Source organism: Podarcis liolepis (assembly GCF_965112155.1).
Source record: "Podarcis liolepis genome assembly, chromosome: 7".
Classification (NCBI taxonomy): domain Eukaryota; kingdom Metazoa; phylum Chordata; class Lepidosauria; order Squamata; family Lacertidae; genus Podarcis; species Podarcis liolepis.
In genome coordinates, this window is record NC_139561.1 from 64,382,072 (window position 1) to 64,401,658 (window position 19,587).

Sequence of the window (19,587 nt, forward strand, 5' to 3'; positions counted from 1 at the left end):
AGTTGGCACCCCTGCTCCTTAGCAAGTCCCTCGGGGGTCTGTGCCTGCCCTGCCCTGTCCTCAGTTCAGCCAGTTAATTGATCTGTTATTTGCACCCTACTCTTCTACACATGCACTCAGAGAAGCTGCCCCTATTTGGATTCCACCTCTGTCTCCTATGAGGGCATCGGGAGCATAATTCAGCCTGCTGTTATTCTAAATGTCCCAGTTCAGGCAATCATCATGGTCAAATTGATCCAGGTTTGTTTTAACTAATTAGAATAAACCACAGTTCCCTCAATTGATTCACAATAAGAAACTGTGGTTTGTTCTAAAATGAAAGAGAAACTTTAATTTTCAAGTGTGTGCGTCAATCATTAATAGTAATCTAAACTTTGGTTTCAGTGATTGTCTAAACTGGGCCAGTGTCAGCCAAGTCAGCCAAGTTATACCCCTAGGCAGACCTGAACTGTGAGGTCTACAACCCATAGTCCCTGAGATCAAGTTCTGAGAGCTGGAGACAGATCCGGGGCCTATATTTCAGCTAGAACCTGAAGTGTAGCAGGCGGAATGTGCCGATCTGTTCTTGGCCAGGCAAGGCAGAAGACCAGGTTTCAACGCTTGGCCAATCCAGGCACTTTATATTTCCTGCCAGTCACGGGGACCAATGCCACATATATCTATTCCTCTTTCTGTGCCTGATGAAGGCACTGGCCACAGCTCCTATAAGCTGGATCCGAGTCCCAGCCCCAACAATGAGGCTCCTAGTTCAAGCTCCAGAGTCTGATGCTGAGATTCTATCTCTGTCCTTCTTACAGAATGGAGCGTGCTCTACGTTGTCATTGCATCGTTTGTTATCGTGGTCTCCTTGGGGATCTTTTCTTGGGTGGTGGTCTGCTGCTGCAAAAAGTGAGTAAGGCCCTGAGGCCTTTCCGACCTCTCTTCCCTTAACAGTTAAGTTCACTGCTCTTACTTTTGGGTTAGGTGCTCGTTCTCTGTGAGGGCCTCCCACTCCATCTAAGCTTCAATCTGTTTCTTTCTCCCCCACCCCCATTTTTTCTTAAGACGTAAGGGAAAACCCAAAAGGAAGAGCAAATACAAGATCTTGGATGCCACAGATCAAGAGAGCCTGGAGTTAAAACCAAATCCCAAAGCAGGTAAGACATCAGAAAAGAGGTTAGCACTCACAGAATGCTGAGACAGGCTGGTTTCTATTCTCAAGGGTTTTGAAATCACTGCATGACATAGGGGAAGCTTGTAGCTCTGTGGGTGTTTGCTTGAAAGCCGAGTTTTCAGTGATTCAGTTGTGTCTGTTCCCCTCAGAGTTCTGTCCAACAAGGCATGTCAAGATGCTTGCCACAAAGGCAGCAAAATGGGGGTCACCTTTTCCCCATGTGCTAGGAGCACTTTTGGCAATAGAGGGTTTCCGAGAGGAATTCAGAATAACTTCTACATTATATCTGTCATTTAGTTTTGCTTTTTAAAGTGCTCATTAGTTTTGTGTGATCTTCACAATAGGGCCGTGACTATTGTCTTATGGTAAGCATGAGTTTGTCAAGGCTGGTTGTCTCCATAATTCTGTTTTATGTCATGCTAGCATGCAAGCCATTTTGGGTTAAGTCACAACCCCAACACTTCCCCAGAATTCAAAATTTGCCCACTGGTCTAAAAAGGTTGACAACCCCTGATCCATTCTTTCCTGTTTACCTCAATGGAGGTGGGACTTAGCCTCTTTTTCCAGGTGGATTTTAACTGAAAATCCTTAAAGATATTTCTGGAAACACACATTGAAAAAACACAGTTTAAAAAAGTACTAACAAGGCTATCAGAGGGTTGCATGCTGCCTTTTTTTCCTGCCCCCTGATTGCTTTCCTGCCCCCTGATTGCTCCCAAGAGCTTGCTCTTATGTTCGTTCAAGGCACATCATGGCAGATAGCTTTGCTCAGGCTGTAGGCAGCTAGGAAATATATTTAAAGGGTTTTTAGGGGTTTTTTTAGACCAGGACAGAGCAAAACCCACCCACTGACTATATGTGTTATGAAAGCAGCAGGAAACACACCTATTGCAAACAAAGCAGTATGACCACCCCAAAACGTTTGCAAGCACAAATGGTATTGGAAGCAAGATTGTGTATAACCATCCAGATGCTCTCAAGTGTGGCTGATAAGCAGGCTTAAAGTTGCTGCCTTTCAGCCTTTGGATTTGGCTGTGTGGTCAAGTCCCCCATGGGGAACCCAGATGCACAGTCAATCCAGCTGCATCTCTACCTGCCCCACACTTGACATCATTTGCAAAGTCAGGTGTGGGGCAGATGGGTGTGGTTTGGGGAAAATGACCTTGCAGGCCAAATTGGGACCAGAATGGGACTGCCTGTGGACTGGAGGTGCTCCACTCCTGATTCTGAGCTAGGTGGACCAGCTTCTTATGCTGATATAAAATATGCAGCAGGAGTCTCTCTCACACACACTCAGAGAGAGAGATTCTTACTGAATGGGTTATCTTACTTTTTTGTGTGTTTATATTTGAAGGCAGTAAACAGAAAGCCCAGGCCCAGAACACCAGCCTGATGCATTCAGAATCTGAGCTAGACAGCGATGAAGCTATCTTTACATGGCCAGATCGGGAGAAGGGAAAGCTGCTGCACAACCAGAATGGTTTCCTGCGCAATGGGCAGGTGACGCCGAAGCCGAAGAACCAGAGGGAGGAAATCCTATAGCCATGGACTGGCACTCGCAAAGGGACAGCAAATGACTCGGAAGCCTGTTCTGCTCCTCAGTTGCACAAGGAGCCTCCAGAAACCTGCTGTGTTGTGGATAGCACTGCTAATGTATTACATGGACACTTTTGTTTACTGCAGATCTTTCTTTTCTTAAAAAAAAATTGAACTGCCTGTACTTGAATCTGGACTTCAAGGGAAATTTGGCAAAAGAAGCTGTGAAACAAAAGACTGTGAAGGGTAGGTGCTGGTTCCGAAATGCTGCAGGATTTAAAACCACTCCTGTGAAACTGTGAAAAGCGCCATCTTGCCCAGGACTGCAATACACACCCTGTGCTACCTGCCCCAAAATCTGCTTGCCTGGGGGTGGGGGTGGCCATCTTCTTCACATGCTCCCTCTTGTGGAGGGAGACAGTTCTGACTGCAGAAACCACAGCTTTGCTCTAGCCAGGATGCCTTGGACTGTGTTCTTTTCTAAAGCACTTCAGCTGCAGAAAAGGACTGTTGGGTCCCTCTCCCCATCTCTCACGGACTGTACTTTCTTTCCAAAAAGGAATAGGAGGCCGAGCTTGCAGAATGTGAAGCACTGCTGTCTCCAGGGCATGGGAAGAATTTACCCCATGGGTCACATTTACAATTGTAAAGTGTCCCCCTCCCCGTTTTGTGTGTGTGTTTAAATTATTGTTAGTCTTGCCACTGGTGGAAACAGAAGTGATACCTCCACGTCTATGACTCCCCTTATCCCCCTGCATTGTTCAAGAGCACTCTACACATATACTGGAAGCCTTCCCTTTGTGTAGTCAGGAACACTGTAAGACAGCAAGTTTCTCTTCCACTTGAAAAAAAAATACCTTTGATATGCTGTCTATCTTACAAATAATATTTGCACAGTTTGAAAGCGGGGTATCGGAAACAAAGGCAGGGGTATCAAATTGATGATTCCCTCTGATCCCCAATTGATGAATGCCTCTTCTCACTCCCAATTCCCCTTCCCTTTATTTGTTGTTTGTTACATGTTCATTGTGTGTTTCTCACAAGAAACACCGATTGTCCAGTCACCAAGGAGGTTCAAAAACTTCCTGTTTATTGAAAGCAACTGCAGGAGTCTCCCTTGAGCACCTCGTTTGATATAGAGATTGAGAGTTTCCACACTGTACAATCCAGCTCCCCACTCCCCTTTTTTAAAGTCAATGGAAGATGCATACTCATATGATGGTGATGTTTGTGATTTACTTTCATTTGTCACCTGCATTGTTTTCTTCACCAACACTGTTAACCAGCTTCATACTTGGCAAACCTTGTCTCTCCCCAAAGGTGAATACACCTTTGACAGACACTCCACCCCCCACCTCCGCTGCTACCATCATCTAATACTGAAGGGCAACTCCTCAAGACTCTTGAGCTTTGATGATGAGGGTTTCGTTTTAATTTCCAAACTGGAATTCCAGGCTCTCTCTCTAAGTCAGGAGTGGCCAGCTGGCAACCCAGAGACCAGATCCAGCCCCTGGTTGGCAAACCAAAGTCAAATAGCTTGCAATACTAATTGTGGTCCTTTATTATTGTAATTGGAGTGAGGGTAGCCAGATGAGAATGCTACACACTTAAGAGGTCACAAGCCACTCTTTAAGGTGGGTTGGTGGTGGCTACAATGGCCACATAGAATGTAGAAGTTGGCCATCCTTGATTCAAGTGCGTAACAAGTTTTCAAGTTCTCCTGAATTCTGTTTACATTGCTGCACTACTGATTTGTTGAAGGTGATGATTAAATATGCTGCTCAGCTTGTGGGGGCATCTCTCCCCCTTGAATTGTTGTTGATAGTACTGTTGTCGTCTTTTTTCACCCCTTCCCCTTCTGTCCAGCTGAATGACAGAAGTTGGGTGCTGGCTGCTTATTGCTTAAATTGCAACCAGGGACTGAGTTGTCCCCCATCTCTTAGTGAAGCAACATGCCCAAACGAGCCCCTTGGAAGCAGGCCCAGAGGTGTAGGCTTGGGTCCTCAAGCCTTCCCAGCACTGTCATTGCAGTGCTGTCATGTGACTGCAACAACAGCACTGGTGGAAGTAGGGCTCCAATTCCCAACATCCCTGGTTGGTGGCCATGCTTTTGGGGGCTGATGGAGGGCTAAAGGTTCCAAATCTGTGCTACTGAATCAGAGCCCATGCTCTTCATAATCCCAGTGGGCACAAGAAGCCACAAACTATGGTCACATCCACACCATACATTTAAAACACATTTTTATCACTGAACTTTCCCCAAAGAATCCTGGGAATAGTAGTGCCCCCCCCCAGAACTACAATTCCTGGCACCCTTTACACACTACAGTTCCCAGAAATCTATGGCACGTTTCTGGAGGGATGGGGAGTTTGTGTGTCTGAGGGAGAGAGCAGGCCTATCACCAGCATGCAGCAACACACGGGGTCACTTTACCATAGAACTTGCCCCAATCAGAAACCTATTGCTTCTGTGACTACCCTGACATTTGCTTGCCCATGACAGCAGGTGGTGGGGACTGGGGTAGGGGCATTGATTGGAGCTTGAGGCTGCACAGCCAGTCTTGCCAACCCCACATCAGTCTGTGTATGTTCAGATCAGGCCAGCAGAATTAAAATGGGCTCACTGAGTTTGTGTGTGTGGCCCAGAGCTCAGATTGGTGTCACTGCCAAACCGCAACTAGACAGAAAGATTGACTGTCTCCTTCCGGGCAGTTGCGACAGAGTGGGTAGCCTGATTGTGGCACTGATTGTCAGAGCTCTAGGTCACACACCTAAACTCCCTGGGGCCACCAACTTATTTATGCTGTGCTCCCTTGGGGGTGCAGCCTGTGTAATTCAGAAAGCAGGGCTGGCAAGTTGTGGGAAGCAGCTTAGAGCTACCACCATTACAGGAGGAGCCCATCCACAAGATAGCTGGGGGGCAGGCACTAAGGGAGCCTCTGTTACCTGAAGCCAGGCTTGTGCAGCTAGTTAACTGTTCCCTCAAGTCTTAAACAGGACTTGGAGAGGAAGGCTGTCAATGGCTAATCTAGGGATGAGGGAGAAACTCAGTTTTGTTTGCATTTAAATGTGAACCTGCCTAACCCACCCTTCCCAACGTAATACACAAAGTGAGACACATGCACCCTTCAAAATCCACCCTTCAGATCTTTGCAATGCAGTTTTCCAGCCAAGTAATGGGTACAAAATTCATATTCTAGGATAACATGTACAAATATTAATGAAAGCAACATACAAAATGCATTCTGCTAACGGAAACTGCATGCAAAATGTGTAGATTAGGACAAACACATACTAAAACGCTGATGAATTTTCAAGTGGAGTATTTCATTTTTAAAAATGCATACACGTGAAAATATGGAGAACTGAGCTGACCTGAAAAATGAGAAACTGAAACTGACAAATGCATCCATCTGTAGTGGCTACTAGTCATGATACCTGTGTACCACTGCCAGTGTCAGAGATGGTATTCCTATGAGTACCAGATGCTGGAAACTGCAGGAGGAGAGAGTGCTGTTGTGCTTAGGTCCTGCTTGCAGGCTTTCTATAGGCACCTGGTTTTCAACTCTTGAGAACAATAAGCTGAACTAGATGGGCCTTTGGTCTGATGCATAGCGGCTCCTCTTGTGTTCCTTTCACAATGGATTTTTTTTTTCTTGCTAGGATGTGCTGTGCTGTAACAAGGACTTTCCAATTCTTAATGCAATAGTTTACAAAACAAGAATTGTAATCCCCAAATGTTCCACTAGGGTCCGAACTAGTAGTTCAGCAGCTACAGTACCTGATCCTGAGCCTAATTCAGAATATATAGCAGCCTTGCAAATAAGCCTCCAGAGGTTACTGGCCTGGGAAGAGGTTACTAGTAGCCTTGTTTCCATACGGTATATAAAGAAACAAAAAGAGCCACTTGCTCATCTAGTCTAGCATCCTGTCCTCACAGTGGCCACCTGGATGCCCCGATGGGAAGCCCACAAGCAGGACATCATGAGCACAACAGCAAGAGGCAAGAGAAAAACCCTTCACTGCAACAAGCATGGAATCTGCATAGTAATTTTTAAAATAAGTAAAAGCTCCATCCTTTTGTGATGGAGGAAAAATCTGACTACAAGGTAGGTTAAATAAAAGGCTGGTATATAGAGCCTTTTACAACTTCAAAGAGGGATATTTCTTATACTGTAACAAAGAGGACTGATACCTGACCATTCTTGCACACTTCCACTACAAATATTTTTCAGGAGGTCCATGAACACAAAAAGTATGTTCGCTTTTAAGATGCTATTAAACTCTCCCCCCCCCCCCCGCAAGCAATATAAACACCTTATGGTTACCAAAAGCAATAATACAGGGGTGGAAGACCTGTGGCCTCCCAGATTTTGCTGGACTCCAACTCCCCTCACCACTGGCCAGGCTGGCTGGGGATGCTTGGAGTTGGGTGTCCAACATCTGGAAGGCTGCAGGTTCCTCTTCCCTGCATTAGTGTTAGGTCTGCCAGTCGCCGCCGCCGCCTCCTCCCTCATAGACTTTTGTATCCTTATTCCTTTGCTATGCAAGCACCTTGAGCCTCTCTTGACCTTGAGTCCTGTTCTGCATGGCTATGCATTGTGATTTCCCAATTAGAGACTCTGTGGTTGCAATTTCCCCATGTGTGGAAACTAAAACGTAAGAGACAACTGCTTTGGTAAGCTGTGCCATCCTGGGTCAGAAATCATGTTCTCTTTTGCTTCGCAACAGTTCCCAGAGTTCGCTTGTTCTTAAGCCACTCGGAGAATTGTAGCTCAGGGGGGTGGAGGAATAGGGGTCTCCTAACAATTCTTGGCACCCTTAATCGGCTACATTTCCTGTGATTCATTGAGGGAAGCCATGACAGTCTGAAGTGATATGATACTGCTTCAAAGGCGTAATGCAGATGGGGCCTGAGACATATGGGCACGCAAGCATTGGCAAAGGGCTTTGTGTGAGGCGTGGGCAGGGGTGGAGCAAGGTGGGTGCGGTGAGTGCAGTCTGCCCTGGGTGTCACCTCTGATGGGGGTGACTAAATGCTGTGTGGCACTAAACACCTGTGAGAGACGCTGTGGCTCTGGTGCGCGCAGGCTTCCCGCTGCCAAAATGGTCCTCCTCAGTGACAGTCAGACTCCCCGTTGCAAGGCACGTGGTCTCTGCCAAAAAAGCAGCTCAACAACTTTGGCTTCCCCAAAAAAGCTCAACAACTCTGGCTCCCCCTAAAAATATGAAATAAAGTCAAACCATTTTTGCAGGCAAAAAAATAAATAAATTTCAATGGGGGGTGAGACAATATGGAGGAGGAGAGCCATGTCTGCCACCTGAAGCTCCGTGGAGGAAAGGTGGGGTATAAAAAGCAAAGCCGAATAAATAAATTGAATGCAAACCCATTGAATTCATACTTCCCGAAAATGAAGTTATCCTTTGCAAAATTTGGAGAGATACAAATTTTGGTGCAGTTCTCCAACCCAACCACATTTACCAAGAGTGAATATGAGGGTGAATTGTGAATACAAATACACAGAGTAGTGAAAATAACATTAAGAATGCATTGTATTAGGGGAAATTGTTTGCAAAAATGTGTACATTAGTCAATGCTGAATACAAAAATGGTCTTCACACATTAGCCCCAATGATGAAAGTAGGGGTGTGTGTGTGTGTGTGTGTGTGTGTGTGTGTGTGTGTGTTTTCCTCCACCTGCCAGAACTATCACATCTGCAGACAGAGTATTTGGCCAGAATTCCTTAAGAATTAATATGGGAACTCTTCCCTCTCTCCATTCATATATGCTAACATCACACCTTAACATGCAAATAGCACCAAAGGAAGGGAACTGATGTACCATGCTCATAGGGGGCTCAGCACATCTTTTTGACTGACCAACTGTTTTAAATTATATATAGATAACTACAGTGCTGTTTTCTGGGGGTACACAGGGGTACACATACCCCTAAACATTTTGTGAATCTAAGTTTGGCCTCATTGAGGGGCAGTATTTCAATATGAGTAGTAAAATGAGAGTACCCCTAAACATTTTTTTTTTTGGGGGAAGCACTGGATAACTACAACTCCCCAAACATCTGGAGGGCATCACGTTGGGGCAAAGAAAGATATAGCTATGTCCTACCTTATCCCCATAGCCTTGGGCTAGGCAGTTAAGCCTTTCCAGCAGAATGGAACGAAATGTACCAAGTTCAGTGTCTGGTTTCTAACTTGAGTCATCAACCCCAGTGTTCAGGTGGGACTCACAGAAGATGTGAAAGAGTCTTGGGACTGGACTTTGGTGTCTCCAGGAGAGGCTTCTCTGCTTGCTCTTGTCCAAGCCCGCTGAGAGACAGTATCATTAAGAGTGTAGCCCTGGTGAACCTTTAAGACTCCAAAGTGGGCAGAAGCGAAAGAGGCATTCTCTGCAGTATGTTCAGCCTAACCAGTTTAGAAATGGAGATTCGCCTGGGCCATCGTGCGGACTAGATCAGAGAGAGAAGCAGTGCAGGCGTTGTGTAGGTTGCAGAGTTAAAGGTATGCTGCATATCCAGGGGGCATGCCCAGATTCTGCCATCTGAGGCCTTCCTCGTGTGCCCCTTCCATGGCAGGTCCAGAGGGTGGCAACGTAAGAACAGACCTTTTCAGTGGTGACTTGCAGCTTGCAAAATGCTTTCCCTAGGGAGGCTTGCCTGACACCACCATTACGAATCTTTAGGTGCCAGGCAAAAACATTCCTTTTTAACCACACCTTTGGCTTTTAACTATGTATGGTCTTTTCGCATGGGTGGGATGCTTTAATGTAGAGGGTTTTTTTTAATTTATTTAATGCTGGCTTTCATGTGTGCATGTGTTTTCTTTTTGCTTAAAATATTGCAAGTCACTTTGAGTTGCTGTGGCAAAAAAAGGAATTAATACATTTAAATGATAATAACAGTCATACCTCGGGTTGCAAACGCTGCGGGTTGCGCGTTTTTGGGTTGCGGACCGCACCAAACCCGGAAGTACCGAAAAGGGTTACTTCCAGGTTTTGGTGCTCATGCATGCGCAGAAACACAAAATGATGTCACACGCATGCACAGAAGTACCGAATCGCATCACGCGCGTGCACAGCCACGGCATTGCGGGTTGCGAATGTGTCTCCTGCATGGATCACGTTTGCAACCCGAGGTATGACTGTAACTGTAATTAATAATACGAGCCCTGCGGCAGGGGTGGGGAGCCTATGGCCTTCCAGGTGGCTCTTGGACTCCCAACTCCGGTCATGCCTCTTAGTTTTTGCCCCCTTACAATCTCAAAGATTGATCCAGCTACACTCCTAACCATACCATCTGCGCCTGCCCCATGGTGTAGCCCTGCACTCTATTTACGTGGGGCTACCCTTGAGCTTGGCTCAGAAACTGCAGCTAGTGCAGAATGCCGCAGTCCGGCTTTGGGCCAGAGCAGTTCCACATCAGCATATTACACCAGTGCTGAAAGTTCTGCATTGGCTGCCAGGACATTACCAAGCTAACATCAAGGTATTACTGTGGGCGGGTGAAGCCCTGCATGGCCTAGGACCAGGTTACCCTTATACACCGGCCAGATCATCTGCAGAGGTCCTGCTGACTTTCCCAGTTATCTTATAGTAATTTGGTTTCAACACAAACAAACAAAATATTAGTGTAGGAACCACTAAGGAACACTGATCCCGTGGAAATCAGGCAGGCACCTAAAACACTGAATTTTTTTTCGCCTGCTGAAAAGGTTTTAGGATGCATATATACTGTACCTTTAGAGCACATTCTTTCCTTCAAAGAATTTTGGGCGCTCTAGTTTAGCCCTCACAGAGTTACAATTCCCAGCAGCCCTTAGCAAACTACAGTGCCCAGAATTCTTTGAGAGGGAAATGTGCTTTGAATGTAAAGAGACAGTGTCTGTACAGTGTTTGCTCTGCCAAGAATTTTCAGATGTGGTTCAGTGTTGGTCATTTGTTCTGTGCGTTCATGGGTTTTCTAATCATTTCATTACAGAGTCGTACCTTGGTTTGCGAATGCCTTGCGACTCGAACATTTTGGCTCCCGAACACTGCAAACCCGGAAGTGAGTGTTCCAGTTTGCAAACGTTCTTTGGAACCCAAACATCCAAAATGGCTTCCAATTGAGTGCAGGAAGCTCCTGCAGCCAATCGGAAGCCGTGCATTGGTTTATGAATGTTTTCAGAAGTCGAATAGACTTCTGGAATGGATTCTGTTTGAGAACCAAGGTACATCTGTACACTATTATGACTTACGGTACTTATTTTGTAATGAGTTGGTGGTTTATAAATAAAATGTTACACTCTGGAAGAATGGCAGATGAAGGTGATGGACTACATGGAATTGGCGGAAATGACTGGCAGAATCCGAGACCAGGGAGAAGAGTCGGTGGAAGAAGATTGGAATAAATTTAAAGACTATTTACAGAAATATTGCAAAATTAATGAATGTTAGAATGATGTCAGAATGAAGTTAAGTGGTTTAAGCAGCAATGTTATAAAGGTGTATGTAAAAATGGATTGTTAACAGGTGAGAATCCAAAGTTATAATATATTATGTTAAAGGACTAAGATAAAAACAAAGAGGGAAAGAAATTGCTGAATTAACTAACTGAATTGGAATACAAAAAAGGGAGGCGTGAGGAGGTCAGGGAAACAAGGAAATGAATGTAAGATATGGAAAGACTGATGTTTTTTTTAAGTGTTTTTTATCTTTTTTGTATTTTGTATTTTTTCTTTTATTTTTACTTTTGTCTTTCTTTTTCTTCTTTTTTAATTCATGTAATTCTTTTCTTTGAAACCTTAATAAATATCATTAAATATATATATAAATAAATAAAATGTTAATCTGTGACTGATGAGAGCTCTAAGCCTGATGAGGAATGGTTGAGGGAGTTTATAGATTCATAGAACAGTTCACAGATTCATAGAATCATAGAGTTGGAAGGGACCCTGAGGATTATCTAGTCCAAACCAAATATGCAGCTGTCCCTTAGTGGGTTTGAACTTGCAACCTTGGCGGTATAAGCACCACACACTAACCAGCTGAGCTATCCAGGCTGAGGTGTGTTTAGCCTGAAGAAGAGGAGACTGAGCGGTGATATGATAGCCACCTTCAAATATCCGAGGGGCTGTCGCATGGAAGATGGAGCAAGCTTGTTTTCTGCTGCTCCAGAGGGTGGGACGTGGACCAATGGATTCAAATGACAAGAAAGGAGATTTTTAGTTACAATTAGGAGGAACTTTCTGACCATAAGAGCTATTTGACAGTGAAACGGACTCCCTCAGGACTCTCCACTGGATGTTTTTAAACAGAGATTGGATGGCCATCTGTTAGGGATGCTGTAGGTGCGATTCCTTCATTGCAGGGGGCTGGACTAGATGACCCTTGGGGTACTTTCCACAGTATTATGATTCTATGGAAACATCTAGAAGGCCACAGGTTTCCTGCTTCTGCCCTATGTCCAGAGTTGCAGCCTGTGGCATCCTGGGCCATGGGCAGAAGGGGCTGCCACTCATCTCTTTTGCCAAAACCTCTCTTCTAAGCAATTAAGATCTCTGGGCAGAAATAGGGGTGGGGGGGGGGGAAACAGCAGCCGCCATAGATTCTGCTTCGGTCTGTTTGTAAAGAAGGCAGCTGAGATGCAGATGAAAGCTATTGATTTCACCAGGAGGAAGCAAAAAATGCTGAAGCTTCAGGGATCAACCTTCAGCAAACTGCATAAGCGCGCAGGATGTCACCGCCTCTAAATGAAGCTGAAAAACCTTGATTAATTAGTGGAGTCCTTGAAGAAAATTAACGAAGGCTGCCCAGTCTGCCGGTTAAGCAAAGGCATTTTTCAGCACTGCAGTACCCAAGGAAAGGGGCAAAAAATCAGACGAAGGGTTGAGTTGTGGTTGGGAGAGGTATATAATTCAGCGTTTTATGTAGGAACCCTTTTTGCTTCACATCTCAATAAACTTTGCACAAGCCCAGGATGGCAGGCTCATATCCTTACTACCGATAAAATGCCCATTGTTAATGGGCGGAACTCATGTGAGGAAAGGGCTGCCTTGTTACAAGGATCCAGGAGGTGCCAAGAATCTCCCTGCAGAGACCTACTGCACCCTTGCAAGAAAGCATTCCTACTGTTCATGTGTACATTCCATTTTCACCATGGCCTTCAACAGGCAAAAAGGGTTTTTTTTTTGGTGATCTAACTTATACTTCAGGGGTGGGGGATGTTTCTGTCCCCCAGCCCTGCAGGCCAACTTTGACAGGTGGGTGGGACAACCCACCTGCCAAACACCCAGCATCATTATAACATCAGATGACTGACAATTGGTCAACCTATCAAAGTTCATTGTGCAACAGTTCCAAAGTGAGAGCCAGTGTGGTGTAGTGGTTAAGAGCGGTAGACTCGTAAGCTGGTGAATCGGGTTCGCTTCCCTGCTCCTCCACATGCAGCTGCTGGGTGACCTTGGGCCAGTCACACTTCTCTGAAGTCTCTCAGCCCAACTCACCTCACAGAGTCTTTGTTGTGGGGGAGGAAGGGAAAGGAGAACGTTAGCCACTTTGAGACTCCTTCGGGTAGTGATAAAGCGGGATATCAGATCCAAACTCTTCTTCTTCTTCAAGTGCCGAACATCCAGCTGGCTGTCAGGCACCAGGGAACCGCAGCACAAGGGGCTCCCGCAAGTAGCCAGCGTAAGCCTGGCAAATCTGCTGTCAGCAAGGCTTGGCTTGGTAGTGGCTCCCACCCTGAGGAACGCCCTCCCACCAGATGTCAAAGAGAACAACTACCACCAGACTTTTAGAAGACATCTGAAGGCAGCCCTGTTTAGAGAAGCTTTTAATGTTTGATGTATTACAGTATTTTAATATTTATTTGGAAGCCGCCCAGAGTGGCTGGGGAAGCCCAGCCAGATGTGTGGGGTATAAATAATAAATTATTATTATTATTATTATTATTATTATTATTATTATTAGCTGCATGACCGAGTTCCCCACACAGAACTCAGTCACGCAGCCGATCCCTGCAGAAATCAGGCTTGAACTCAATTCCCGCCAGCTGACCAGCCCTGCCTTTTGCAAGGAGTGGCTGTGCAATGGATTTCTCCATGGGGAAACTTGGCACGCAGCTGGTCCGGCCTTGTCTATCCCTGCCCCACACCTGACATCATATACGGCACTAGGTGGATGTGGTCAGCAGACAGCAGCCTAATGCAGCAAACTGGGACCTGTGCTGGTCCAAATGTGGTTTTCCACACTTGTTATACTTCTGAATTAATATGATTTTTCAATGGTGTGTGTGCTGTTTTTATTTCGTTTTAAATTGCATTAAATGTATTCTTTGTTTAGGATGACAAAAAGTTATGGCTTATCAATAATTAATATAATATAATATTACTTATCTTGTTTTAACCCACTCTGAGACCTTGTGATAAAGGTTGAGTAATAAATCTAATAAATCATGATATCTGGAGGGCCACAGGTTCCCCATCTGTGGTTGGAATGCTTGCCTTAAAATACAAAACAAACGGGTCTCCCACTCCAATTCACAGCATCATATTTTCTCCCTTACGCCTTCCAGTTTCCAAGATAGAGTGGCAAAACTACATTTGACGCTGCTGCCAATTAGCAAAGGCAATAATGGTCACAATTTGTCGTTAATAATTTTCAACAAAATGCATTTGTTGTCCTCATTGCCACCATCGTAAAAAACTGTTGGTGCTCTGGAAACACCATGACCCTTCTTTATTACACAAACATTATTGTGACCAAATGTAAATAAATCAAAGGGTTTCAAGGTTGCAAAGCTTGCTTTTGCTCTTGTCTGTGTCTTTCTTTATCCTTGGGCCCTTATGAGACTGTTTTTGCTAACGAGTTTGCACCAGTCCTGTTGATGTTAATGGCCTGCTCATTAGCAAGTGGAGATGCCTTTGAAAGGAAATGTATAATATGCTTCAGGAGCTGCAGTGTCTGAAGTGCAGGAGGTCATCGCGAGAGCCCCCACTGTCACACCCACAAGGAGACCCCCAAAACGCAGGCAGCCGTGTCAATCCGTTCCTTATTATGGCGGATATATCAAAGAGTTATAGTACAATGCACAGGTTTTTTTAGTATCATCTGACAGTCATAGAATAAGAAGGTCACAAACGGTATGGTGCAATAGCAAGGATCATTCAGTGTGGGACTTAAGGGTTAATTCTGTGGTTTATAAGGCAACTAACCAAGGGGCTGTGACAGTGGAGGTGTTGTTTGGCAAGCAGAAAGGAATGATTCTCACTGAGGTCACACACACTCTGATTAGCTGAGTAGTTCTGAGGAAGTTTTCCTCTGTTTGTATAGTTGAATATCTCCCTGCTACACGCAAGGCCTGGAATAAGAAAGTCAAAACCCCTTCGTTCTTTTATCCTCAAATTATACATTTGTTTTTATTCAGATTCCTCAGTAAAGTGTTAGTAGGGTTTTTATTCTCTCTGAACTCTGCATTATTTAAGTGACTTTGCCAACAGTACAGTAACTTGGCTCCCTTCGTCCCTGAACATTGCCTGTGCTGGCAGGGACCGTTGGGAGTTGTAGTCTAAGAGACCACAGATTTCTCCTCTCTGCTCTAACCACTACATCAAATTGGCGCTTGTAGCAAAAGAACCCACAAGCTGGTGGTGTTTAATTTTATAATAAGAAGTTGTTCTTTTTGTTTTTTTTTAATTAGTATATTTGCATCAAATAAATATAAATGATAATAATGGTTGGAATCCAATGTAATACTAAGTGAAAATTCTGTCTGTGAAAGGATTTATGCTTACCCAAAACGGGTGTGTGGGTGTGTAAAAAGGCCACAATCTGCTCCACGTACATCAGCAGAGGGCAAGTTATTAAAAGAAGAGGGATGCCACTGGATGCAGCAGAACTATCAGCAATGGGGTAGGGTTGCGAGTTCAGGAGCATCCAAGATGCTGAGATTTCAGGACCCATTTGTGAAACCTAGGTGCAGCCTCTGGTGATGATAATGAAGGGCAACCCTTGGTGAAGTTACCCTGGTGATGCCATTAAGCATGGCACTGGAAGCATGGACCACAGAGCATGCCATTCAATTTTTTTAAAAAAGCCAAAGTTCAACAATGAGCAGATAGGTCATTGCTGGAAATTAAGACAGAAACCTTAGCTAAAGTGGGTGTTCCCATCTTTCAGTTGAATATTTTTTTAAGGCACTCTCAGCCACTTGGGAGATTCAAGTTGTTCACCTGCCACCTAGAGGAAGTCAGACAAACCTGGAGATTCCAGGCCATCTCTGGAGGTCTGGCAACTCTGCTGTTCCAGCATCCTAGAGAGGCCAACTGGATGCCTGCAGGGAAACGCACAAGCAAGACTTGAGCACAAGAGCTATAGCCATTGTGGCTTGTAGCCATTGATAACCTCCTTGAAATTGTCCAGTCCTCTTATAAAGCCATTCAAGTTCTCACTGCCTCATGTGGAAGTGAGTTCCATAGTTTAACAATCGACTACAATACTTTTTAAAAAATCTGTCTGGAGGGGTGGATCACACGTTTAGACTGCAATCCTTAGCGTGTGGTGAAGAAGGATGTCACAGGCATGCAGGACAGCAGTTTCCCTCTTTGCAGCTGTGAGATGTTGGGACCGTCCCTTTTCCATCTGCACAGCGAGTGCCAGAAGTGGCAGAAGGCTGAAGGCCCTTGGATGACACACAGTTGGCTGCACGTTAAGAATTGTCTCTCTCTTATACACACTGTACGTGCGCAAAGGGGCCTATCTCTGAATTGTCCTGACACAATCTCTTTTCCACATGCTGTGCCAAAAGCGTGGCTCCCCCCCCTTCTCCCCCCCACCCCTTGCAAGCTTCCAGTATATTTAGCAGTGGTGGAACCTTCTACCTTTCCTTATATAGCAGAGGCCAAAAGGATTTCTCACTCTCCTTATTAATAGGCGGAGCAGAGTTTTGAGGAACCTGCCAAAAATAGCAAGCAAACATTGTATGGTGTGGGGAGTGAGGGGAGGGGGGTGGGGTTGGGGAGAGCAAAGAGGCAGAGAAAGGTATGTCCCAGTCTTGCTCTGCTTAAGCGAAGTGTTTTATCCATCCCAGAACACAGCCTTGAAAGGGCCTTCAGATTTGAGTTGTGTGTTTAATATTTTGGACTCTGTGGAAGAAGAACAGCCAGCTTCAGCTCCCACATCGTGCTGTCTGTGGGGGGGCCGTGTGGAAAGGATAACAAACTCGAAGGTAGGAATCGGGATTTTGTAACTTCAGAAGCTATCTCCTTTCCAAAGGTAGTTCTTTCCAGCCTTTCCCTGCAGTGATCCTGTCAGGTTAGGACATTTTCAAACTGCTGCTCTCTTTGGGGTGGGATTCAATCACATACCGGCAAATTCAGGTTGCACAACCAAAGTTGTTTGGGAGGTCCTATGCAATTAACCCACTTCCTCAAAAGATCACACTTTTTTGCGATAAGCAAAGTGAGCAGGAAACACACAGGAAAGTGTATGTGAGGGTAATGCTTGTTTTGAAACGTCATATAAATTCCACACAAATGCTTCAGGACGAATGCTCAATAAATAGGCCATCCAGCATCACACTTAGTTACTACTGCATTTTACAAATTGGGCAACTCAGGCTATACCCACATAAAATATATTTTAAAACACACACACACACACACACACACACACACAGAGAGAGAGAGAGAGAGAGAGAGAGAGAGAGAGAGAGAGATCAAGAATCATGGGAAATGTGGTTCGTTAAGGGTTCTGGGAATTGCTGCTCAGTGAGGCATAAACTACAGGAGTCTTGGGGAGGGGCATGTGCTTTAAATGTATGGTGTGTTCACAGCCTGAGGGTGAGAGATAGACAGCTTGACTGAGGCCACTGGTCACCAGCAGAGATTTGAAACCCACCTTCCTTTCCCGAGGTGAAGGACAAGACCTCCCCCACATTCACACACATGCACACAGCCCATGTGTACTTCCAGCTGAATCTTATTTTGGCATTTGCAGCAGGGCAGCTTTCTGTACCACACCCAAGGGCAACAGGATGTAGGGGGTGTGGCATGGCACATATCTCCAGTGCCTCTCTGCTGCCTGAGGTGGTTGCTTCTCTCTCCCTAATGGTAGAACCGGGACTGACTGCAGCCAAGCTGGATAGTTACATGGGGTAAAAAGATGATGGGGGGGGGAGGGAATGGGAAGCAGATGGTGGAGGCGGAGAAGGGGTGCTTCTTCTCAACTTGATTGTGGTCCTTTTCTCTAACTGGCTTCCATGATGTGGGCAATTCAATATTAATTTTAATAGGAAATAGATCTCAGGTCTAGTTTATACTTTGGGGAGTGAGGAGACCACGAACAAGGACACCCAAACCCTCTAACTATGTTGGTTTGTTGACAACGGAAGAGGGCGCCTTCAGGGGTGAAGTCTAACAGCTGGAGAGTTACAGCGCCTGCTGTGGCTGTGTAGGGATGGAGAAAGTGTGGTGCAAAGAGTGCAGACACACACCCCGGGGCTGCAATGTTCTCAAGTGCATTTTCCTGGGTGCAAGACATGCGTGTGAGAAGGTCAATGTGGTATAGTGGTTAGAGTATCAGATTAGGACGAGGGGAATCTAGCTTCAAATCCCTGCTGAGCTATGAAGCTCAGTGTTGACGTAAGATTCAACTGGAGAAGGGCCACATAGCCCAGTGGTAGGCCAACTTTGTACACAGCTTTGTATGTAGAAGGTGCCAGGTTCAGTTCCTGGCATCTTCTGGTAGGGCTGGGGGAGACCCCTGTCTGAAATCCTGGTGAGTATAGGAGATACTGAGCTAAGCAGGTGAATGGTCTGCCTCAGTAACTGCCCTGAACCCCTGGCCTACCTGGCAGCAAGTCAGTATGCCAAGTCCAAACTTCAAAGTCCGAGGGTTGATCCACACAAGCGAAATCCAAAGACCGAAGCTCAGGAAACGAGGTTCAGCGGTGATCCAAGTAGCCAAGTCCAAAGTCCTGCAGTCAAGATACAGTCCAGGGTCAAACCCAAAACACAGTCCCACGGAGGTCCAGGAGCACCCAAGTCCAGGTCCATCAACATGGGCAGTTAAGCAGACCCAGCACCTCAGCTCTGCTGCCCTTGTATACTTTGCCTGCTGACTGCAGCACCTGACCTTGATGAGGCATATGAGCCTCACCTGTTCCTAGCCTACTCCAGCTGAGGAATCACACCCCTTCTTTCAGAGCTAGTTTGCTGGGCTGTGGGCTCTTGCCTGCCTTGGCCTTCTGGAGTTCCCCTCCTGCTGTTCCCTATGCTTCAGAGCCCACTGTGTTCATGGGGACAGGGCCCCCTCTGGATCCGGTGATGGGTCCTGCTGCTCTGGTTCCTGTGCATTGTCCTCTGTCACCCCGTGATTACTTCCTACAACAACTTCTCCTTCCACATCCCCTGCTTGCCTCGACGTGTCCCAGTCCCGGCTACACCCCTTGCTGGCATCCTCTTCCTCCTCCCCATTGCCCTGCCAGTTCACGACAGTAGTGGCAGATTGCTTCTGGAAGGGATGTAGCTCAGTGGCAGAGCATCTGCTTTAGATGCAGAAAGTCCCAGGTTCAATCTTCATCATTTCTGGGTAGGGCTGGGAGAGGAACTCTCTGCTTGAAGTCCTGGACAGCCACTGTCAGTTAGCATAGACAATACTGAGCTAGGTGGGTCAATGGCCTGACTCTATATGGCAGTTTCCTATGTTCCTGTCAGTCTGGACAGCTTTTGTACATGGAGTGAGAGAGGCACCATCTTGTCCTTTGCCTCAGGCAGCAAAATGTCTTTGGCTGACAAAAACTACCTGTTGTCTATATGGGGGGGGGGGGTTAAGCGACTTTTCCTGATTTGGGGAATTCTCCTTCTGAATAAGTTTGTTCCCGGACAGACTGGTACTCTTTTAT

The 19,587-nt window shown here is 45.8% G+C and overlaps 1 protein-coding gene and 1 long non-coding RNA gene across 4 annotated transcripts in view; one reads left to right on the plus strand and one right to left on the minus strand.

Annotated features, from left to right (window-relative positions):
- Positions 1-4,506, plus strand: part of KIAA0319L (KIAA0319 like) — a 56,935-nt gene extending 52,429 nt beyond the window's left edge. The window contains exons 19-21 of the mRNA XM_083511758.1: positions 798-888; positions 1,045-1,136; positions 2,508-4,506. Of these exons, the coding sequence (XP_083367884.1) occupies positions 798-888; positions 1,045-1,136; positions 2,508-2,695 (371 nt within the window). The 3' untranslated portion in view covers positions 2,696-4,506. The remainder of the gene's footprint in view (positions 1-797; positions 889-1,044; positions 1,137-2,507) is intronic.
- LOC310710782 overlaps positions 1-19,326 on the minus strand; it is a 62,970-nt gene extending 43,644 nt beyond the window's left edge. For 2 of the 3 annotated variants that reach the window (XR_014528240.1, XR_014528241.1), the window contains exons 1-2: positions 18,523-19,326; positions 8,817-9,002 (exon numbers count right to left, since the gene is read on the minus strand). This is a non-coding gene — a long non-coding RNA (uncharacterized lncRNA). Of the gene's footprint in view, positions 1-8,816; positions 9,017-18,522 lie in introns of all 3 variants that reach the window. The other variant, XR_014528239.1, reaches the window with a different exon arrangement.
- Positions 19,327-19,587: the final 261 nt, after the last annotated feature.